Raw genomic sequence first — 25,535 nt, forward strand, 5'->3', positions numbered from 1 at the left:
AACATGATCAATCTGTTGTTATCGACAGATTGACCGGCATGTCCTGGTGATGATTGATGTCGGAAACGACCAGTGGAAGCGCACATCGCTGGTCGTTTCCAACATTGTAGTGCACGATTTGTGCATGATTAATGAGCGATTGCACGATTACGATGTCGTAATCGTGCAATCGCACATTAATATCGCCTAGTGGATGTGCGCCTTAAGAGCTGTACAGTGGCGGCTCCAGAGGTGGGGCTACAATGCAGTCCAAAAATTCAAATAGGGGAGCCACACCAACTGCTACTCCAAACATCAACGGATGGACCTCACTGGCAGTTGGTGTGGTTCCCCTGTTTGAATTTTGGACTGTGGTGCAGCCCCACCTCTGGAGCCGCCACTGGACCCGAAGATACGACAAATGACCCAAGGGACCCCGCATCGGATCATATCATTCCTGGAAGCTGCACAATTTGCACGTTTTTAAACTAATCATCCCGATGCGTTGTTTTCATGCAGATCGTGCCTAAAATCGTCCAGTGTGTGGGCACCTTAACATATTCTATAAAACTAGTTAAATGTGAAGCATTAAAGTAAGATATGATTCAATAAAATTAGAATAGGGTGAAAATAGAAACATTAAAGGGTATAATTGGTCATTATTTGGTCAAGTATTGTTAATTCTGGTTATAACCTCTTGTACGTGAATTGCTTTCAGGTTGTTGAAATCTGTTTATCTGCTTTTAATGTTAGAGCTCAGTTATGCTAACATGTAGCTATTTACACTGATTCCTAGAGCAGCTCTTACTGTGGAAGTGCTGGGAGACTATAGGAAGTCAGATCTGAATGTGGACATTCAGCATTTGCTCCCATTTGGAGATGATGAGGTCTGTGCCGTCCCTGATGATAGAACGGTGCCTGTCTGTAGTCGGGCTGAGCTGGCAGCTAAGTGCCAGATTTCCCGGCAGGGTGTGGAATGCGTGTGTCTGTGTGTTCTGCATTCACCGCTTCCATGTGAACAGAGCGCCATATTCACTATCGTGGGGGTGCTGCTAATTGCTGTCTATCTCTCTTCATTTACTGGATGGTTTATTTATGTAAACACTTTTCTCTGTAATCAGTTATGTCTGTTCCTCTAATGGTCCAGCAGTTGTGGCTCCAAGTGTCTTTAGGGTTACTTACTGTATAAAATGGCACAATTATGTGAATGCATGAAAATACTGTAGCTCTAAATCAATCCATAAGTAAGGAGACTCAGGGATGTATTTAGCATTGGTGGGGCAGTGGCTTTATTGGCAGCGATACATAATGTTATTTATTAATCTGGGGTTCCTCTTACAGCCCAGGCAAAACCCCACCTGTTATGTAGAGGCTTCATCTTCCTCCCCATCAGCCCAGCGCTGCCAGCGAGGAGGTCCAGCAATATGTGCAAAGAAAAGGAGACCTCACTACATTGCGTTCTGGATATTGGTAAATCTGGCAGCATTGCATCCCCCATAGAAATGGAGGAATCACAGTGGGTAGCAGAGATATCTGGTGCAGTCCCTCCTTATTACATCAGGGGGAAACTTAATATTTGAGGTAAAACCCTGAAAACTGGTGTTTTGGGGGATTATACCTCAAATATTCAATGTTAAATGGGCCCTTAATACCACTTTCACATCGCAAAAATAACCCGGGACATTGCCAGGTCGAGGTGCAATGTGAACGCACCACCAAAAAAAATCCCGAGTTGAAGTACCCGGCATTTCAACCCTGCAATCAATGGTTGAACACTGGAACAAGCCGGGTTGAAGTGCAGTGTGAACAGGCCCAACCTGGGTTATCCAAACCTGGACTCTGCAAATAACGCTGATTGGATGTTCCTGGGTCTCACTTGATGATGTCAGCAGCCAGACACACAGGCAGCACCACTGCAGACAACAGCAGAGGCAGCATTCAGGCAGCCTGGAAGGGGTTAATACCACTACTGTCATTACAGTGATGACTAATTGGAGTGAAGAAGAACTGAACTGTACACTATGCTGCCAGAAGCTGCATCATGCTCTCACTGGCTCAATCACACAGCAGTAAATCACAAACACTCATGAACTCAGGGCTACACAGTGGTAATCCATCACCAGCCATGATTCCTGCAATGCTGTGAGCAGTCCCCACCCCTCCCTTTTGTGACCCTATCTTTGTGAGCCTGAAAAGTCAAATTTTAATGACATCCATAGGGTTTTACAGGGCTGACCTGTGTTCAGAGTGAACAGGGCCAACCCAGGTCGAAGGTGCAGTGTGAAAGGGGTCTGACCCGAGTTCAAAATCCTGAGTCATAGCCGTGTTTGCGATGTGAAAGGTGTATGTATCTGCTGGAAGATACAATTTTGTAGCCTTCATTAAGGGGATTATTCAACTACCATTACAAATGCTTTGATAAGTAACTGACCCAGTGAATGCAAAACCTGCCTTTTTGCCACTGATCGCAGCTGCAAAAGTTTATACTGTCGGGCTGCCTGTATGCGCAGAAGAAGAGACGGAGGAAGTAGAGGAACTTTTGGTTGTCTGAGTTTGAGCTTAATTGTAATTCCACCATCTATTATATATTTAATCCACAAGATATTACAAATAGGGGCAACACATAAATGATGTGAAAACATGTTTTCTCATGATTATAGTAAACTTGATAAATAGACTTCTTAAGACACTTTCTCTCATCCATTACCAGGTTGGCCAGACCAGGGAGCTGAACCATTCAGGGTCTGCACGACGCCATTTTCATTTAGCTAAAGGAAGTGCTGCTAATGGTTTCTGGGCCTGATTCAGAACCGGTTGCAAGTGCTGAGTGCTCGCAACCGGGTCGATGGTGGCCCAGAGCGCAAACGCGAGACCTGGATAGCGATGGGCAATCCGTCGCTCCGGGTCTTGCACCAAAGGGGGCGTGCTGTTGATGTTGAGTGACAGCACGCCCCCTTTGGTGGGCGGTGGCTGCCCAGACGGAGGCATTCCCATGGGAACGCCTACCGTTTGGGGGCGGCCCCACTGACATCACAAGTGATGTCAGTGGGAGAGCTTTTGGCTCTGTTTAAGCCGAAAGCTCTCTGGTGCTTGCGGCCAGGAGACCCTACCACAAGGGTCTCGTCGCAAACCCGATGGTCGCGATGGTCTTGACCATCGCGACCATCATCTTGGCTGCTCGCATTAGCTGTGGATGGCAACCCACAGCAATGCGAGCGGCCAGGAGGCCGCTCCATAAAAAAAAAAAAAAAGACGCCCTGATTCAAAGCGAGCGCTCTTACAGAGCGTCCGGCTCTGAATCAGGGCCTTTGTTCAGAGGTGCCAGTTACCACTCATGTTAATCTATGAAACCATATGTAAACATAAGGATCTCTGTGGTCAGCTTTACGTTTTAATGATAGTTCCAAGAAATCAGATTTATATATATATAAAATGTTTTAAATATTTTTATTGCGGTATGAGACAATACAACACAAGTGGTCTGCACCACAGCGGCGGAACTCCCGGAGGCAGTGGAGTCATTGGCATCCGGGTGCCTCCTGTCAGGGGGGCCCCAGGAAGCAGGCCCATTGGCAGGGAGGGGGGCACACAGATAAATCCATCTATAACCACTGCCTGCGTCCTGCTTATCACTACATTGCCACACGCGGCGGTTATAGACAGGATCGCCGAGAGGGTGGGGGCAGGTACAAATTGCCCGAGCCTGGGCTTGCTGCAGGGGCCCGGCGGGGGCCTGGGTCTGGCACCGCTCCCCCTCCCTCTTAAGTCACAGCGTCACAGCATACGCTGCTGTATGCTGGTCTGCACTGGGAGACTGCAGAAAGCAGCAGCCTGAGCAGTCTCCTATGCCTATAGAGGGAGCGATCTCAATAATCGCGCCCCCCATTGGCTGTGCGCTGGGCTGAGTGCCACCCTCCCCAGTGTGCAGCGGCATTTTGCGCCACTGAAATAATATATTTTTTTCTAAGGCGGCGTGGCCACCTGGGCCCGGCGCGGCTCTCGTCGGCCCTGGTTATAGATGGATCTATTTGTGGGGTCCGGGGAGATGCTGTTTCGCCTTCAGACAGTATCAGAATATTTGGGGGGGGGCAATCGCCCTCCCCTCCCTCGACGCCCAGTGCTGATGCTTCTGACTGTGAGATCAGCAGCAATAGCACATACTTTTGACAGACAGAACTGGCAGCGGGTTGCAATGCCGGGCAGTACTAGCGCCCCCCCACCGGCCAGCGGCCCTGGCAAGTGCTATCCTGGCCAATAGGAAGATACGCCCCTGCTGTCCATACTCCCTATAAAATAAGGCATTTGGACAAGACCCCTCTAGAAATCCTGCACAAAGCACACGTGTAAAGGACTATGATAATCCTGGTTGCAAAAACATGTTCTCCTGATATGACAATACAAGTCTCCTGTAACATCAGAGGCCTGTATCTGGGGAAGTGCTACGTGTGTTCTGTCCTTGAGCTCAACACCTACCCTAAAGAGGGTCAGCAACACTGGCCTGTAACAGCGATGATCACTAAGAGATCCAGGCCAACCAGTAGAATGGTTACAAAAATAGTGATTTATTCCACAAAATAGTTGGAGTTTGAAGTATCCTGTTTAAATATTTGCTTATGTTAGCAAAGATCACCCGAGCATAAAGACGCCCACTGCTGCCTTCTTACCTGCTTGCAACGACGCATGCCTGCGTAAATATCTGTGTCATGGACGCACATCGGCGGCCATCTTACCCTTGCGGAATGTCTGACCTGCCGCAGCGTTGGGAGCTCTTCAGACACGCAGAACTGCACATGCACTCACAGTGGCTAATTTATGCACGCCCATGTAATGGCGTTTAAACGGACAGGCACGCCTGCATTTTTCTGACCACTCCCCGTCACCAACCTCAAATGCTGACAACCTGTCAGTCCCTTTAGTAATCCTCTGTGCGCCCGTAATCGCAATGCAATCGCTGCGCATGCGCAGTGTGGCTTATACGCGATGGCAAACAATCGATCAATCTGCGTGAAAATTACATTAGCGCCAATCTCTGATTAAGGCCCACTGTCCTCAGGGATTCATAACAGAGCACGTTTTCCACCTTTTAACTTTCTGTATGAAACATTTATCTCATATAAATAACATAAGTGGCCGGGAAAAGGTTAAGCATCCCATAATATACATACATAGTATAACCAGTAGGAGACAGAACTGAGCATCCTCCCACCTCATGCTAAGACACCTGTCATTTCTTGCTGACACCTGCTCTCTGGGCCCCATGCTCTGATTGAGCGCTCAGAGCCCTATACACAGCAGACTTGATAGAAAAAGCTGCTGCACATGTTTTGGTTGCAGCATCAGTAAATGGATCATATTCTACTGCTATTGTGGTCATCATTGGAGCCGCTGGCCAGGTCAGAGTTGGGGTTTTCAGGGCAACTCGTACCCCCAGCCCCCTCCCCCACATTTGCCTAAGATGTTGTAGAACGAAAATAAATGTTACCTAAGTAGTGACAATTACATGAGTGTGTGTGACCCCAAAACAACTGCAAATCTCAAACACTGGATCTATTAGAGGTTGCCTGGAATTGGTGGAAAATGTGGCCATACAATGGCATTGACCTGAATTTGTTACCTCACTATCTGGAACTTGTAAGATTCTGCTGAACAGTCAGCTTTGTCCAATATTAATCTCATATTTGATCTCATTTAGGGGCCTAGTTATCAAGGGTTTCTGCATAATTCTATGAATTGTTGCTATGTACTAATATCACAATACTGGAGATTTCACAGAAATCACCTGCAGAATGCTAATTAGTAGCAGTACTGTAACAAGACCCCGGAGCACCCTGTGCCGCCCTCGCCTCGTAAGCTCATGATACCATTATGTCGCGCATAGGGGGGCGGGGCCACCAGCACTGGAAAGTACAGCACTGCCCAGAGCATACTGATGATGTTCTCATGGGCTGTATAGACTGCAGGGCACATACCCAGAGCATCCCAATGAAGCTCCTGGTGGCACTGCCGCAGCGATACAGGCTTCAGGGTGTTGTTCCAGGCACCCTGCTATCCAGAAGAATGAGCCATGGGGCAGTGATTGTGCCCTGTGAGGCAACGCTACTCACACACCACTAGTTACGGCCATGATTAGTGCTGCAGACCGCAGTCCATATTATTAATAATGGGGAATCCAGTCTGACCCCTATGTACCAAACTCCTATAAGCTCCACTTTTCGGAGTTTGTCCTCTTTAGTTTACGCCATGGAGGAATGGTCACAGGATCCCTATCTATTCCTCTCCCACCGCCCCTATCTGGCTCTGGAATCTGATATTGTGCAAGACTTCTAATGTGTTCTCGCTACCTCTGTCCCCACGAGTTACAGTTAGTAAATAGAAGGGGAAATTGTATTAAACTGATAAAGTCCATTGTGATACTCACTGTTGTAGGAAACCTGTGACCTGTGGATTTCTAGTTATAAGGCGTAGCACCCTGCTCGCCAGCTGAAGGCTGCTTGCTCAGGCAAACTTTATGCTCTGTAGCAACAGGGAAAAAAAATCTGGGTCTACCAACTACCACCTGTGATTAAATATGTTTTGAGCTTAAATAAAACTCCCTGGATACTATGGGATCACACCTTTTGAAAAAGTCACGTGGGTTGTAACGAAACGCGTTACGGATCCCACACTGATTCATTTAATCACGGCGATAACCAAGCGGTATTAACTTTCCCATTGTGCTTCCACCCAGCCGGGGACTAGCAATCATTTATTAGGAGGACCTCTCCGAGGATGTTAGGACGGAGGGTCCAGAAATCTCAAGGTCGCAGTAATGTGAGTTGGCACATGGCTAATGCCAGGTTGTGCACGCTTGCTTTTATTTTTTGTGACTTCTCATTGGAAGCAGGCACATTTACCAGGCAGTATATACCACAGACGGAACTGTATACATGCATGCTGGCATATTCACATTGTATATCAAAGTCTCCGGTACCGACTGTTTGGAATTTCCCTGTTAAACAACAGTTCACAAGTCCCACTTATATAGCCTACTCTTGTGCACACACTGCATGTTTTCAGGATTACCCTAGCTATGCGCTATGTGCTGACTGCCAAGTTGCTACAGTGAATCCCTCATTGTGGGGACCACACTGATACTTTCAAACAGAAAGTTTTTTTTACTCAGAACTGACTGCTATGAATTGCAACATCTTGAATTGAATACATTTTTTAGCTTTTATATTTTGCACAGTATAAGGCCTTCTATCTTTTATTAGTTGCTACACTTGCAACATTGTCCCCTTTTTTAACATCCTAGCACTTTCTATGTTTATTTATTTTATTTGACTCTTATTTACAATGTATTAGAGGTATCATTAAGTCTTTTTAGCTTATACTGTATATAATGTTTGTATGATTATATGCCCTTCCTATCCTTCCTTCCCCTCCTACTCTTCATTCTATAGGTAATTTAATAGAATACGGTTGGTACTGTGTAATTTACTGTGTAATAATTTTGGATAACACATTTATGTGACCTCATAAATATGGCTCTTTAATATATTACAGTTGTATTATTTATATTACATCTCTATAGACACCAAGTGAGGATCATATTTAGTTTTCATTATTTGTATCTTTAAACCTGCACAGGAGGTTTAACGGATCTGCTGCAGGATATCTTAGACCTGACAGGTGCTCAGATTGTTCCTTGGGAACCGCCTTGGATTTCATTTATCGAAAAAAAACTGGGTGCTGGAATTCACTGAAAAGAAAAGGAAACCTATTTTATCTGTTGTCCACCCAGACCAGACAGGGTTTATGCCCGGCAAGTCCACATCCATTAATTTAAGTCGCCTTTTCACTCATTTGCAGGTCTCTCGTGGGCAAGGGTCCTCCTCAGTTGTTGTCTCGCTGGATGCAGCAAAAGCTTTCGATTCTGTCGAGTGGCCCTTCCTATGGGAGACCATGCGCTGTTTTTGGATTGGTCCTGGGTTTATAAAATGGGTTCAGCTCCTATATTCGGCCCCAATAGCTAGGGAGCTAGGGTGTCAATTAATGGTTTTATATCCTCTTCTTTTCCTTTATCGCGTGGAACAAGACAGGGATGCCCTTTTTCTCCCGCCCTGTTTGCTATAGCATTTGAGCCTTTGGCTTGTCTCATTCGGGCACATAGGGGTATCAGGGGATTGGAGCTGGGGGCCAGAACAGGCAAAGTGGCGTTGTACGCTGACGATATGTTGCTCTTTGTTTCTGGCTATTCCAGCTCCATGCCTCATGTTCTTGATCTCATTACTCAGTTTGGTAGTTTCTCGGGACTTACAATAAATTGGGATATATCTTGTATTCTCCCCCTTAGAGGACCATGCCCTGTGAGTTCAAGTGTTTCACTTCCGCTGAAGTGGGTCAATACCTTTAAATATCTTCGTATTTGGATATCTAATGCTCCCCAAGATTATGTGACCTTAAATGTGGTGCCCCAGGTGGACTATTTACGGACTCGGGGAAAGACATGGAGCAAACTTCCGCTCTCACTCACTGGGCGTGTCAACTTAATGAAAATGGTGCTACAACCTAAACTGTTATATGTACTCCATAACTCTCCGATCTATCCCCCAAAAACTTTTCCATCAAATAAACAGTTTGGTCTCCTCTCTGGTCTGGGCGGATTGCAGAGCTCGCATAAAATTGGATGTGCTCACTAAGCCTCGTTCACAAGGGGGTCTGGCACTTCCCCACTTTCGCATGTATTATTTTGCATCTCAACTGGCGCATTTGTGGCATTGGATAAATGACACTGACCCTCAGGCCCTACATACTGTTATGATTTCCCAAGTTACTCCAGGTCATACTCCTCTGCAGGCACTACTTAGTGGTAATATCTAACACTATGTTACCTATACTTAATCAAGCTGTCAGAATATGGGACTCTAGGCCTGATTCAGAGCCGGACCCTCTGACCAGTGCGCATGCGCATACGTCGTGCGCATGCGCAGTGGGGTAACATTGACCCACTTGCGAGCGTCCTGCGCTCGCGAGCGGGTCTGAATGTCCCCCTCTGTCTCAAAACTTGTGAAGACACAGGGCTTAGATCCGGCTACTCCATTATGGTACTCTCGAGGTTTGCCTGAACTTTTGGCGCTGCAGACCAGGGGGATTTGGGACAGGTGGAGAGTGGTCTCCTTGGGACAGCTATATACTGCAGGTGTACTTAAATCCTTTAGTCAGTTACAATTTGAATTTGGCCTCCCACAGTCACATTTCTTTAGATACCTGCAACTTAGACATGCGCTAGCGACCCAATTCCCCGATGCTCCCCCAAACATTCAAGATTCCCCTGTCAAAAAATTCTTGTCTATAGGCGGACCTCATTGTTTTGTCTCTCATGCCTACTTCTTTGTAATGCAGGCTCACCACCATGATGATCTGCCAGCTCTCAGAGCTAAATGTGAGGTTAATCTGGGTGCAGTACAGGACGATTCATGGCAGGATGCATTGGGATGTCCACGATTAGCTACCACCTCAATTAGTTTCCAACAAATCCAGCTATTCCTATTGCACCGGGTTTATTTAACCCCTGATCGTCTGTTTAGGTTTGGTGGACGTTCAGATTCAAATTGCCCTAAATGTAGTGCCCCATCGGCCAACATTTGGCATTTGCTTTGGGATTGTCCTCAGATTATGTCATTCTGGGAAAAAATACTCAGGGTAATCTCCTCTACAGGAGTTCCGTGGGCTGTTCTTACTCCTATTATATGTACGCTTGGAATTATAGAAGAACATTTGCTTGATAGACACACTCGTCAGTATGTACTGAATGTTTGCATGTTGGCCAAAGTTTGCATTGCCCGCTCCTGGATGGCTTCCACAGGGCCGGAGTATTATGATTGGGTATCCTTAGTCTCTACCACAATTGAACATGAAAAATATACCTATTTGGCTAGAAACGCTGAATCTAAATTTGAACACATATGGGCCAAATGGCTTAATTCTGCTCATGCTCAGACCGCACACCACCGGCTTTCTGTCTCCAATTCTTCATTTAGTGCTGTTATGTAATAGTAGCAATGGGGGAAATAATGCTACACAATCACTTATTGGTGTGTGCGAGAAGGGAAAGTATATATATATATGTGTATATGTGTGTATGTGTATATGTATATGTATATATATATATATATATATAGACAATTGTTGTATATAAGTGTTTTATGCTAGTCTGTTTGCTCATTGTAATGTGACATCAATGATATGCTATTTCTATATCCTTTTATTTTGTTTTATGTTTGTTTTATGTTTGTCTATTTGTTGTTTTCTTTTTTGAAAATCAATAAAAAAAAACACTTAATTAAAAAAAAAGAAAAGAAAAGGAAACCGAGTGCTTTAAACCAATAATTGTGAAGGCAACTACCAGCACCAAAACCCACCAGGATTAAGTGTTACGTAGAAGTGCTACAGTAAAAATATATTCACCCCCTTGGGTTTTGTCACAGTTTGCTGTGTTACAACATGGAACTATGATGAATTTAATTGCAATTTCATTCCTACTAATCAACACGATGTAGTCAATAATGTTGCCACAGATTTTCAACTGGACTAGGCCACCTGAGGTCAGTAAAGGTGCCCCTACATCTGCGACTGATCCAGCATGTTGAATTTCCCTGATTTGCTGATTCCGACCAAAAAATGGGATCAGCGAGTCAGAGAAATTTAAACATGTAGAATTTCCCTGAAGGATTGCTGATCATGGATGATCGGCATCGGGGATTGGGGAATTGCGGCGCTGATGTATGATGCCTGTATACCCTTTTGGAATTAAGGGGTCTATTTACTAAGCAGTGTTAGGAGTGAAAAGTGATAAGAAAATGATAAGGTGCCAGCCGATCAGCTCCCAACTGTCACTTTTCAAACACAGCCTGGGTGGGATACAGTAATACTTACCGCCGGACATCGCAATTGTGCAGATCACATATGCAGTAACATATGTGATCTGTACAGCAAAGGACAGCTCTTCCGATAAGAGCCGTCCTTTGCGATCTCTGCGGCACAGTGGACTTCCGGGTTTTTGACCCGGGAGCCCATCTGCGCATGCGCAGAGTGACACGGTGGCTGCGGGGCCCATAGGCTTCTATAGGGTAACGCCAGCAATAGCTGGCGTTACCCTCCGCATCGCAGCCCGGCGGACAGGACAATGATGCATACGGAAAATGCGGTAAACGGGGATTTTACCGCATTTTTCGTTTACTGCATCCCGCCCCCTGTGAGATAACAGTTGGGAGCTGATTGGCTGGCACCCTATCACTTTCTTATCACTTTTCACCCTGTCTCCTAACACTGCTTAGTAAATAGACCCCTGAGCCCCACAGTGTGGCTTGTGCTTTATGCTTTTGGTCAGTGTCATATTGAAAGATCTTCCAAGTCCAAACACTATACGGGCAATAAATTAATACTTTCATAATTGTTTGCAAAATCACTTTGTTGTCATGCTACAAATCAAATTGAAATATTACAATGTATCTGGTTTTAACTAGGGATGTGCAGGCTCGTCATCTTACATGGACGAACATCATCATTCCTGGACAAAAGTCCAGGAATGATGATGTTCGTCCATGTAAGATGACGTTTTGCCTCTTTCTGAGTTCCGTTTTTTTTGAGGGAAAAATCCGAACTCCACGTGCAAACTGGAACCTATCCGAGCCTGGACATCCCTAGTTTTAACCCTATGTGTTGTCTGAATGGAGACTGTGGTACTTTCAGACAACACGGTTTTCCTTTTCCCCACATAGGCCCCTGATAGGAGAAAAACACACATAGACCTGTTACAGAAAAAAATGAAATAAACAAACATTGGCACTGATAGGAAAAGAACACACACAATGGCCTCCAGGGGACTTAAAAAATAAAACACAGGGGGCGATTCAATTGTTTAAGGTGGTCTAATTAAAGGACTCCATTGGGTTAGGGTGCTCAAACAGCAGTCTGGCGCCCAAAACCAAGACTCATGGCACATTTCTGCTCACCTTCTCAGGAAAGGGTGAGCAGAAATGCCGGCACTGGCAGCTATCACGCCTGAACGGAGCAACAATTGAATTGCTGTGTTGGGCACCTGACACTGGCTGCTACCGAGCTAACATGTGAATTGCCCCCACAAAATTCACGCAAGAGAAAAAAAAATACATACACGCAGGGTATATATATATATATATATATATATTCTCTCTCTCTCTCTCTCTCTCCTCTCTCTCTCCTCTCTCTCTCTCTCTCTCTCTCTCTCTCTCTCTCTCTCTCTCTCTCTCTCTCTCTCTCTCTCTCTCTCTCTCTCTCTCTCTCTCTCTCTCCTCTCTCTCCTCTCTCTCTCTCTCTCTCTCTCTTTGTCAAACAAATATACTTCTACTCTTTCCACTTATGTCCACACCCACCAAGGGGTGACACCAAGGTGCAGACTCTCCCCCTCAGTGACAGGAGCCGGGTGCTGCACTGTATAATTAAGTGCAGCACTCAGCTCCTGACAACTGTGAGGGAGCCGGCCGGCACTGCGCACAGGGCAGTCTGCCCCTCTGGCACTCCCCCTGCCCCTCAGTAACAACGGAGTGGACCACGGGGGTTCGGCCGTGAGGTCATGCTCCCTTCCTGTGGGGCCACGCCCATGTCTGCATGGCCATGCCCCCTTTTCAGTACCGCGCGGCGCATATCGTCCCTCCCTGCACCGGGTGACACCACTGGCAAGTGGTGCACAGCAAAAGAAGCATAAGAAAAGAGTCGGCTTTAAATGTAGCAGACAGTCAAAGTAAGGATTGCAGTTACATGTAGTTGGGAGCCATGAGGCATTTCAGTTGTAATCAAGAATGGTTTATATCACTGAGCACATGTGATCCTACAGCAGTCAGGGGGACTGGAGACAAAGTGCCTGATTCAGCATGGATCGCAATTGCAACAGCGTACATAGATAGGGCGATTGTTGCAAACTGCCCATGCGTATGCACCACACGTGGGCAGCAATCGCATTGCGATTACAGATGCACTGTGGAATTCATCACAGAGTTAGTGACAGTTTGGGGTGGTGACGGGGGAGTGGTTGGAGAAATGTAGGCGTTGCCTGTCTGCTTGAATGCCGTTGCATGGCCGAGCATAAATTAGTCACTGATTGCCTACGCAGCTTGAGTACGACTTGCAAATTCTGAGACAAGTCAGACCTGCTGTAATTGTGCGTGACGGGCTGATGTTCTTCAATGTTACCGATGTGTACGCAGGACTGTGAGATATTACGGATGTGAGAAGGCAGTAGCAGGCATCTCTATGCTGGCTGAGCAGTGGCAAATAGCATATTTTCACAGATTCATTGCGTGCGATTACGCAGCTGCGATCTGTGCTGAATCAGGCCCAAAGTCCTTACAGCCACAAAAGTCGGGGCAATCACAATGTGCCTGAAAATAAAGGTGAAACCTTGGTCACAGACAACCAAGATGTGTTCTTTTTACCAGATGTGGGAACAAACCTCATTGCCATAAGTGTCCTAAAAAAAAAAAGGGATTGTGATAGCAACAGCAACCCGGAGCAACAAGAGCTGAAGCACCATTAGCATTGATGCATATAGACATGTGTGGTCTGATGGAAGTAAGGATCAAAAAGTGGATACCGATATTTCCTCACATTCATTGATGATTTCACGAGGATGACACATGTTTACTTCACCAAAGCCAAAAGTGAAGAAGTGAACAAAATAGCAGAATACGAAAGTCTGGTGAAGATTGAAACGGGTCAGAAATTAAGATCTGAAAATGGCACGGAATAAAAAAACAAGAATGTAACAGTCAAAAAAATGTCATCGAGCACCAGTTAACCATTGTGTACACGCCAGAACAAAATGGTGTCAGCAAGCATGCAAACTGCATGATTGAAGAGAGAATGTGAACTATGCTGAGTAACGCAGGCTGAAAAAGTGTTTTTGGGCAGAAGCAGTGTCTACGGCACTATACTTAAAGAATTGTGCACCCACAGTTGCTGTAAAAGGCAAAACCCCACTAGAAGCGTAGTCTGGAAATAAGCCAAATATCAATTATCATAGAGTAGGCCTGATTCAGATTTGTATGCAAACCCGATGGTTTCTGTACAAATCCAATCGTTCTGGGTCTGTGCAGGACCCCTTTTGCTCATATGCAAAATGGGTTTGGCGTGATTGCTCACAGTCCCCCCTTAGCCACAGCATGATTGACATGCTGCTGCATTTGGGGGACGGGGACCAGGAACACACTACAATGTTGCTTGTCACCCCCATTTTGTAGACGTGCTGAGCCTAGGGTCTGCGTCAGCAATGGTGATCTGAAGCATCATCTGTGGATGCTGCTCTTGATTGTAGATGCATGCAGGAAGCGTCTATTTCTTACAGACACCACCTGCTGCATTTACATTGCAGTTAGACGGTATTTCACAGCCTGTTTACCTGCAGCTGTGCAATACTGGCCCCATCAGAATTAGGACTAGAGTTTGGATGGAAAACTTATGCACATAATAGAAAAGAGATGCAAGCTGGTTTCCAAGTCAGTGGAGTGTATCTTGCTTGGGTTTTGTCAAGACAGTAAGGGATACACACTATGGGACATTACAAATGAAAAAAATTATAAAGTCCAGGGAGGTAGTGTCCTGTGAAACAGTGCCACCTAACATAAGGCTGGCACTAGAATCACAGCACAAGTTTCTTTTGTTGGATATGCCTACAGCTGGAAGAGTATCTGAGTTGGAGACTACCAGTGTGGATACCCAATCACAGAACAGGAATTCTGTAAGAAAATACAAAGCCCTCCAAGAGATTTCATGAGGAGTTTGCACACATTGCTTTCTGTGAACCCCAAAATATCCAAGAGGTAAAATCAAGCAGTGATTGGGAAAAATGGAAGTCAGCAATAGACAAAGTAATGGCATCATTACATGGCAATAATATGGGGACTCTTGTTAACAGCCTGAGTCACTGCAAGACAATCAAGAACAAGTGGTTCAATGTAGATGAAACCTGTTGGTCGTTTCAAAGCCCGTCTTGATGCTAAAGGTTATATGAAGAAATCCGGGAATGACTACAGCGACGTCTTCTAGTCAGTGACAAGGCATAGTACATTTCGATTAGTCATTGCCATATCTGCCATGAATGATTTATTGCTATACCAGTTAGATTTTGATGCACCCTTCCTGAATGGAGATGTAGATGATGAAATTTATATGGAACCTCCTAAATATTCTAATGACTACATGTTAGGTATTGGAAAAGAAAGAAAAGAATCACGCACAAGCTAGAGGCTCATATTTGTACCATTATTATATTAGAGTTTCAAATATCCTATGAATTGAATTTGAGGAGGTTGTGGTACTCCCCAATGAGTTAATATAGTATATTAGCATGTGAGAAAAATAAAACGACTCACCCGAGGGGGCATGCTTATTGAATTCTTTAAACTGTAACTTTTGTTAGTATCACTAAAGTCAGTATAAAATGTCACTTACAAGACATAATACTTATGCAGAAGAGATCGTCAAGTGTAAGGAGAAGTCACAGACTCAGGAGAACCACAACCAGACTGTCTTTGCAGCCCTAAGTGGTGAAACTAACAAAAGAAAGAATACACACACACATATACTACAAAATATCAGATGTATATGCACCCAATAACATTTCAGAGGTATAAATTCCTCAATATCTTGTAGTATACACACAATAAGGTGTTTAAACACAATCCAATAATTCAGAGGCAAAATCACTACATATCCTATAAGAGGAGTAATAAAATCCAATAGTGTAAGATTGTGTTGCAAATTCTGCTGCTCAGTGTGTGTCTTTGTGACATTGAACAAAGAGTGAGAGATTTGGATTAACCTTATTAGGACTGTGTAGAAAGAAAGCTGCAGTTAATAAATCTTTTCAGTTCTACGGTCAGCGGTTTACCTCTAGGGCAGAGGTTCCCAAACACGTTCCTCAAGGCTCCCCAACAGTCCAGGTTTTAGAGATATCCATGATTGAGCACAGGTGGTTAAATAAACTTGACTGAGGCACTATTTAAGTCACCTGTGGCATGGATATCCTTAAAACCTGGACTGTTAGGGTGCTTTGAGTACAGAGTTTGGACACCTCTGCTCTAGGGCATAGCACAGCTGATGAGAGGTGTAAGGGCCCCCTACAATAGGCAGTCGATTCAGACCAGAACTGCTGATCCACCAGTCAGAAATGCTGATTGGCAGCCAATGATGATCACCGATCCATCGGGGAATCTGTGACATTTTTCATGTAAAAGAATCTCAGATTTGCTGATCATGACCATATTTTGATTCTGATCAGCAAATCAGGGAAATCCAACATGTAGGGGATGAATGACCTAAAACCACTTACGGTATTGCATGATTACAATGGAATAAAAAAAAGGACGTTGAGTATTTTGGAAATGATGATTGTACTGAAACACATTTTAGCTATTTTTACAGTTGTCTATTGTTCCACCATTTCCTATATTGCATTTCCCATCGCTGCTGCATTTGCTGTGAATCCAAATACAGGAGCATCTTTACCAAACTGTTTTTACAGGAAATCCCCTGAACACAGAAGACTTCGGGAGGTACAGTACCTGTAAATACTAAGCATCTCCGGGATATAAGAAGGAAGGACTGCAGCAGATATTATTTTGATTAACAATTGCGTATATAGTGCCAGCATATTCCGTTGTGCATTACTTCGATATCTGCCGTGGGTCTAGGGGGTCTGTTCAGAAAAACAGACCCAATAGGTTTCTATGGGGGCTGCTGAAATGTGATATTTACCAAGCTCGTGTAGCTAACTCCATCTTCAGATGTCAATAGCAGCATATGGGCTACTCTACCAATTTTTTTTTAAGAGAAGGTTCTCTTGGATTCCTCCCCGCTGGCCTAACCTGACGCATATGTAACCGTTGGGCATTTGGCTCACCGGGTATTGGAAGCAAAGTGGTAGTGGCATCTATGACTGCTGCTAACCATTCACACCAGCACCTCTAGAAATGCCAATTGGTAATTTACATTACTGCATTGCGATTAGGGGAGATATTTTCACAGCCAAGTCACATTTTAAATGCAGATTGTGATAAATATGCCTATAGATCTTTCATGAGGCAGTATAAGAACAGTCAGAAGCAGTGATTGATTAGGGCCCCTAACTGGCCCCAACATTGGATGCACAGAAAAGAGGTATGACTATGCTTCAATGGAGGCGTCACACTATGGGACGTGACCTGGCGGCACATCCTAGCTGCTCAGCCAGACATTTACATGACCAGACCATCTCATCGGGCCATTAGCCCTTCTGGCATTTGCCAGAAGGCCAGTTCGGCCCTGGTTAAAAGGTTTGACTTATTTTTCATTAATATATGCATATTATATATAATATCGGTTACATTCATGACATGAGAACCAGCTTTTAAAAAAAATTTAAAAGAAATAAAATATAAAAATAGAGAACTTCCAAATTTCACAGAAACGTCACCTTGACTCCTTATCAAAGGCTCATAGAGCCGAAACGCGTAGGTGACGCTTGGTTGAACAGGAGGTCTGCATACCAGGCTGAGAGAATCACGATTTATCATAATTGCTGGCTATTGAGGGTATTTCTGGGTTACTTCCACTTAATTGCTACAACACAATCTCTCTATGCCTGGTAAGAGGCCAATCTTACAGTTTCAGTGAAATTTGGATGTTATATATATATATATTTTTTATATATATTTTTTAATATTCGTTGTGGTCATTAAGAAAATTGTATTTTTACAACTTTTAAACGGAATTAAGCTAGATGCATTTAGTTCATTTTATCATATTTGTTTATTATGAGCGTCCTCACAAGTTCCTGAGAGCCCTGAAAAAGCAGCCGCTACATACAAGAGCGCAAGTCTTCTTATCGTAAGAGTCCATGTAATTGAGGGTATATCCCATTGTGTACGTTGTCCTCCTCCTATGTGGTTCTTCGTGGTTTCTTTACCTATAGGTTGGGGTTCACCGGACTGACTTTACTTTTCTGTTTGAGAGTGATCACACCTGGTGTGGGACAATATTATACTATGTTATTTATTTTCCCTTTTTTTTTTGCAATATTTGTGAGCGATAAAGAACTGGAGCAGCATCTGTGACAAGGAAAAGAGGAGGAATGAGACAAAACAAGGGGACATTGACTCTCTTAAAAAGTACTCTAGTATGTTTCAGACCACTAGCGTGCGCTGTTTTCTGTGGGCATGATTCAGAGATGGACGGAATTGCAGAGCTGTAAAAATAGCTGTAGTTTTTCTCACACAGTTTTGCAAACGTCCAACTTTTTACTCACAACAATTGAGACAATTGCAGACTTCCTGGAGGCAGTGAAGTCATTGGCCTCTGGGCACCAGCTGTTATGGAAGCACCAGGGAGTAGGACCAGTGACGGGGGGGATACAAGGGGCACACAGATAAATATATAATTGCTGCTTGCGCCCTGCTGATTACTGCAGAGGCGCAGGCAGGTGGCAGTTATAGATGGATCTATCTGTGGGGTCTGGGGAGCCTCTCTCTCTCGTTTTCAGGCACTGCCAGCGGCGGCTTGTGCAATAAAGTTTTTTTTTGTTTATTGCGAGCTGCAATAAACAACAACAAAAACAACTTAATTGTTCAAAAGCAGTGGAGCCACAGCCCAAAGAGGGGCAGGTGGAGCCATAAGAAGGTAAGTGTCTGGGCTGGAGCTGGAGAGAAACTGTGAGGCTAGCTATGGTGACACTTTGAGGCTGGAGAGACAGAAGGGGGCTGACTAGAGCTGGAGAGACAGAAGGGGGGGGGCACTGCCGTCTACTTTGCCTCTGAGCACCTGGCATGAACTTACACCCCTGGCTACAGAGTATATCTGTGAGATAGTTAAACATTTGCTGGAGTTCTCTTATATGCATTGAAATGACAGTACCAGTTTTCTCAACTGGGAGTATTTAACTAGTTTCATGTGATTTTAAAATATTTGCAGTACAGTGGTTTAGCAGCTAACATTGCTGCCTCAGTGCTGGGGTCATGGGTTAGATTCAGACCAAATCCCAATCTGTGTGGAGTTTGTATGGCCTCTCTGTATTTTCAAGGGTTTCTTTCCACAGTCTAAAAACATACTGGTAGGTTAACTGGCTTGTTACAAATTATTTAGAATAAAGAATATATTTAGAATATTATCTCCTCTGGGATGGTGATCTGTTGTGGTGAGTGACTATATATTCACAGTACAGCACTGTGTAATATGACTGCTGCTATATAAACAAACAATAATTTAAAACTGAAGAAAACTACAAAATGGATGTTGGCTGAGTGTACCTGAAAAACAAAAATTAGCTGCAGTACTATATGTAGCCTGCAGGTGGCAATACTTAACCACAATCAGCCTATGTATTACTTACATCCTGAAACATAGTTTAGAAAGTTAGAAATGTAAGACCTGGCTGGATGTATCACAATAATTTAGTAATGTTATAGGAAATTACCTAACATGTGGAGTGTTATTTGAACTGTGTTTTGCTTAAAACTAAAAGGGATTTGCCATATTTAGTTTTTATAAGTTTCTGATAGTTGCATTGGTTGTGTGTCACAAGACGTGTTTGCGGGAATCTTGTTTATGGCATAGTATTCTCACCTAGCAGCCATCTCCCATTCATGCCGCTCTGGACAAAACGTTGTTTGGTCACAGAGAGGGAGGATGATGGATAAAGTGATGTAACATTGCATCCATAGTTCTGCGATCCAATCACAGGCTACCAAAGGCTGTCACATGTATCGCACATGCTCAGTAGTAACAGTAACTTGGACCCATCTTTGGGGTCAATCCAATTAGGTTCGAGTTTGGTCCTGCAAGATGTTCTCACAGTGAACTCGAACTGCACATTCCATTTACAATTGAATTTCAAACTCGCATTCATTTTTCAGAGGAAATTCACATTTGTTGTTGTGCACATGCCCTGAGCAGGTGAAAAGGTAGGAAAATCTTTACTGTAAGGTAAACCTGTCAGGACCTCTTGTATACCCCTCCCAATGAATAATCATGCACTTGAAGGGGTTTAAATGGCATAATTTGGTCAATGAAGACATCAGTTTTCAGGTGACTTCCTCGAAAAAGCTCAATAATGGGTTAAATGATGTAGGACAGGTATATGGAGGTGTAAGTGATGTGGGACAGATAAGTAGAGGTGTAAATTATGTGGTTTGTGGAGGTGTAAATGATGTAGTACAGGTATGTGGAGGTGTAAATGATGTAGTACAGGTACGTGGAGGTGTAAATGATGTGGGATAGGTACGTGGAGGTGTAAATGATGTAGGACGGGTACGTGGAGGTGTAAATGATGTAGGACGAGTACGTGGAGGTGTAAATGATGTGGGACAGGTACGTGGAGGTGTAAATGATGTGGGACAGGTACGTGGAGGTGTAAATGATGTGGGACATGTACGTGGAGGTGTAAATGATGTGGGACATGTATGTGGAGGTGTAAATGATGTGGGACATGTACGTGGAGGTGTAAATGATGTAGGACAGGTACGTGGAGGTGTAAATGATGTGGGACAGGTATGTGGAGGTGTAAATGATGTAGGACAGGTACATGGAGGTGTAAATGATGTAGGACAGGTACGTGGAGGTGTAAATGATGTGGGACAGATATGTGGAAGGTGTAAAGGATATAGGACAGGTATGGAGGTGTAAATGATGTGTGACAGATATGTGGAGGTGTAGATGATGTGAGACAGATATGTGGCTGTGTAAATGATGTGGGACAGGTATGTGGAGGTGTAAATTATGTGAGACAGATACGTAGAGGTGTAAATGATGTGAGACACGTACGTAAAAGTGTAAATAATGTGGGACAGATACGTAGAGGTGTAAATGATGTGGGACAGGCATGTAGAGGTGTAAATGATGTCTAACACCTCTCTCATCAGTTCATCATAGGTAACTAACAACATTTTGAGTTGAATGTTTGGGTGCAGAGAATTTTGTATTGGGTAAGGCGAGGGTCTGTTCATGAACCTCCCTGGGTGTGGTTGAACATAAAGTCATGGATGCTTGGTAATGTATACAAGATGATATTTATTGAGGGATAGAACAGAGGGAGGGCAGTGCAAGTAGGTGCTGGGAAGGACATACACCAGCTCTGAACGCAAACAGGCGGTGCAGGATTACACAGAAGTTTTGTAGTACAATTTGGTAATGTACTCAGAAATGCAGATACACTTTGGAAATGCAGACAGGTTATGGGTTAGTGAGATGATCAGGTAGTCCATACACGGAGGAACAGGAACAGGAGTAATCCACAGAAACAACTGTGAGATACATGATAAAAACTGACATACAGACATGATGGAAACACTGAGAGTCCAGAATATGCACAAAAACAAATCAAGGTCACTGCAGACTGAATCAGAGTTTAGAGTGGTGTATTCAGAAGTTCTTTCTTGGAACTGATGGGCACAAGTCACACAAAAGTGCAGAACTAAACGGGAATCTAGAGAGTGGACATTGATGACCCAGCAATAAATGCTGGATCAGGTAGACTTAATTAGCCAGGTGTCAGGTGTAATCCATGCTGGTGATGAGTATACAATTATCTGACACCTGGCTGCAGGACACACTCAGAAGATCAGCACCTCTGGAAGCTTCCAGAACTGCAGCTCACACACACAAAAGGCCAGGCGACCCCTGGTGGCAGGGAATGAATACTGCCAGGAATTATAGCAATGGAAATGAAATAAAAAATCATTAAAACAGACACTATAACTCATAGAAATACTAAAGATAAACATTTTTTTGCTTTAGCATGTGATGAACAGTTGCTTTTCTTGCATGTCCATTTCAGTACAGAAATTTGTGTTTATTCATGAATACAGATGCTAAATGGTTGCCTTCAATCATATAAATTCAGTTCAAGGGCCTTAAATACCTAAAATATCTGAAAGGTACAATCAAAATTTCTGGCCTGAATCAATCTGGGTTCGATTGGTCACACTTTGAAATAATATGTTGCTTGTTTTGAGCCTTTTTTTAATAGTATTTTCACAGTTGTTATTAGAATAGTGCAGTGGTTCTCAAACTCAGTCCTCAGGACCCCACCCAGGTCACATTTTCCAGGTCTCCTGGCGGATGCACAGGTGTATTTATTACTCACTGACACATTGTAAAAGAACCACAGATGGAGCTAATTATTTCACCTGTGATTCTGTGAGGAGACCTGGAAAACATGCACTGTTTGAGGTCCTGAGGAACGAGTTTGAGAACCTGTAGAATAGCAAACATTACTGTGTTTCAGTCCTATGTAAACCAGACCTCTCCACTAGGTACAAAATACTCTGCTCCTGGACTACCCTCTTAATGTATGATTGCAGACACCTGTCCTGAAACACCCTTCTCATCAATTACCTAGTTCAACACCGGTGATTGCAATCATATTAGGTAGGAAGTCCAAGAGCAGTGCGTTTTGTACCTAATGGAATGGGTCATGTTGGAGGGTAGAGTACACCTGATTTATAAACCATTTCAATCTGTAATCTTCAAACGTTGACAGTTTTAAACCTACTAGCTAAAATTCTTTATCTAAAAGCTAATAATGTGACTTGAATTTTCTAATTAAACTGATTTATTAAGAACACTTTAAATGTAGATATAACACTGACTCAAACTACTTTTCTATGCCTAACTCTGACCGGGATCGGTATGATTCACTGCCGACAGTTCGAATCTTGACAGCGGAAGCCTGGCAGAGGTGAAGATCCCGACTGCTCTAAAGGTAAGTATAAACTAACCTAACCCCCCCAACCCTCCGTTAGGGGTGCCTAACCCTAACCCCCCCCCCCCCCAAGTGCCTAACCCCCCTCAAAGTGCCTAAACCTAACCCACACTTCCCCGCTGCCTAACCCTAACCATCCCGGGGAACTGCCTAACCCTAAGTCGTCGTTATCCCCCTGGAGTCCCTGACCTGACCCTTTTCCCCCGCCGCTGTCTGCGCCCAGCTTACCTTCATTAGACCCGTGCCGGGATTAGACAGTTGGGATGCAGACGGTCGGGATTCAGACCATCGGCATCCCGACTGCATACCCTCTGACCTCTCACTCACTCACTCACACTCTCTCTCTCTGTCAAAATTGTCCCAGTATCGCATGTGCTGCCTGATATCAGACATAGGGACCAACAATACAGATTTATGATAGATTAGGGGCCTATTTATCAAGTGTTTTTTTTTCTTCTTCATAAATTAGGTAGAACCTGCAGTTTCTGCATAATATTATGAATTGTTGCTATGCACTAATAGCACAATGCAGGAGATTTCACAGAAATCTGCAGCAGGCTAATTAGTGCTGCAATGGGGACTATAGGCCCCCATACATCAGAGATTGATTGCAGCAATCGTGCAATTTGCAATCGATTGTGTATAAAAATGTTTCCCTTTTTCAATCGATTGTGGCAATTCTGCAATCTGCAATCGATTGAAAAAGGGAAAGATTTTTATACACAATCGATTGCAAATTGCACGATTGCTGCAATCAGTCTCTGATGTATGGGGGCCTTATGAAATGACCCGTGTACCAAACTCTAAAAAGCAAAGCTTTTCTGAGTTTGGCCCAGTTACACCATTTTCAGATTATGTAAACTGCTTTAAATCTATGGAGACTTCACTTGCAATTAAGAGATCTTCCAATCCCTCTCCTGCAGCCTCTAGCTGGTCCCGGAAGCTGTCAGATCCTCCCAGAGTCGTCTTTCACATGTGTCTGGGAATAGTCACCATCAGAACAGGTCCTTGCAACTCCGATCATATAATTAAGGAGTAAAGAAATTGCACATAGGGTAATCAGGGGTGTATTAAGAGAGGAGGGGCCCGTTTTCACTCCCCGTCCGGGGCCCCACTAGTCTGTGCCTGGAGTCTACTGCTTACGTGCAGGTCACCGGGAAAATGGCGCCGCAGCCTTTTTCCCGCTGATGTCCTACTGCGCATGCGCAAAGCTCCGGGAAAATGGCCACGGCGGCTTTTCCCAGGCGTTTTCTGTAGCGCTACTCCCTGGGGCTTCAGAGGTAAGTATAAAAAAAACATATGGGTGCAGGGTGTGAGGTGCGTCCCCCCCCTGGATCCAGGGGCCCTTGTGCACCCTGCACCCATTATAAATACGCCCCTGAGAGTAATACGTACTCCATAATGTACATGGAGTTTTCAATACTTTAAAATCCAATAATACTACACCAACCTGTAGGTAACAATGCTGCAGTACTACATACCGTAGAACTGTCAGATGCAGACTTTTTGCTGTAATGCAGTTTATAGAATATATTCAGGGCCCAATTAACAACAGGGCAGCCGGAGTCTGTCGCCCAGGTGCCCGCCACCCACATAGCTGCATCACTAACGTGCGGGGCACTGTGGCATAATGTGAACTGAGTGTTCTGGGTGGCATAATGTGAACTGGAGGAACACATTTCAACACATTTGTGCTACTGGGAGTATTTACGCAGTATACCAGTGGTTCCCAAACTCCGCCATTACAGTCCAAATTTTAAGGATATCCATGCATGAGCACATATGACTTAATTAGTACCTCAGTCAATTTGATTTAACCATCTGGTCTCAAGCATGGATATCCTTAAAACCTGGACTCTAAAGGCAGAGTTTGGGAACCTCTGACATCGCCAGTATATACAATTTTATTGGTAGAGGCCCCCACAAGGGGATGTAGGGGATGCCGATGCTTAGAATGTCGGTGCCGGAATCTCGATACATGTCAGAATCTCGGTGCCGGCATCTCAACGGTAAGTACTGGGGTTAAGCACTAAGAAGAGGGTTAGGCACTACCGGGGGAGGGTCAGGCACTGGGGGGAGGTTAGGTATCCTAACCCTGCTGGGATGCCGGCATTGGGTTTCTGACTGCCGGGATCCTGAGTGCTGGTATCCTCTACCCAACCCCCCACAAGTTAATTGCCCTTGGGCCTCCACAAACCTTAATCCAACCCTGACTATACTAGAGGAAGACTTATATCTGCTATGAAAAAAATATGATGTGCTATTATATACTTGTGTTTATTTTCATAAAATGTAAGAATAGCATCCACCTACAAAAATTATTTTTTCTTTTCTTTTTGCTGTGTAAAGTGCTTACACCTTATAGCAGGGGTAGCCAACCGCGGTCCTCGAGAGCTACCAACAGTGCATGTTCCAGGTTTCCGCACATAATCACAAGTAAAATAATTAGCTCCACCTGTGGATCTTTTCAAATGTGTCAGTGAGTAATGACTACATCTGTGCACCAGCTAGATGGTCTGGAAAACGTGAACTGTTAGTAGCTCTCGAGGACCGAGGTTGGCTACCCCTGCCTTATAGCATGTACAAAATCTCTATAAGGTATAGGTTCCCAAACACGGTCCACAAGGCTCCCCAACAGTTCAGGTTTTAGAGATATCCATGGTTGAGCACAGGTGGTTAAATCAAATTGACTGAGGTACTAATTAAGTCACCTGTGCTCAACCATGGATATCTCTAAAACCTGAACTGTTGGGGAGCCTTGAGGACCGCGATTGGGAACCTCTGCCTTAGAGATTTTGTACCTGTG

At 44.3% G+C, this 25,535-nt stretch overlaps 1 protein-coding gene across 2 annotated transcripts in view; it reads left to right on the forward strand.

Annotated features, from left to right (window-relative positions):
- SNORC (secondary ossification center associated regulator of chondrocyte maturation) overlaps positions 1–25,535 on the forward strand; it is a 50,910-nt gene that overhangs the window by 18,794 nt on the left and 6,581 nt on the right. Inside the window, exon 1 of one of the 2 annotated variants that reach the window (XM_088479262.1) lies at positions 22,414–22,451. The exons of the other annotated variant lie outside the window; for it this stretch is intronic. Coding sequence (XP_088335388.1) covers positions 22,430–22,451 — 22 coding nt within the window. The 5' untranslated portion in view covers positions 22,414–22,429. Of the gene's footprint in view, positions 1–22,413; positions 22,452–25,535 lie in introns of those variants that run through there. 2 annotated transcript variants of the gene reach the window in all.

This window comes from Taudactylus pleione, unplaced genomic scaffold (assembly GCF_031769625.1).
Source record: "Taudactylus pleione unplaced genomic scaffold, aTauple2 ptg000229l, whole genome shotgun sequence".
Taxonomy (NCBI): Eukaryota; Metazoa; Chordata; class Amphibia; order Anura; family Myobatrachidae; genus Taudactylus; species Taudactylus pleione.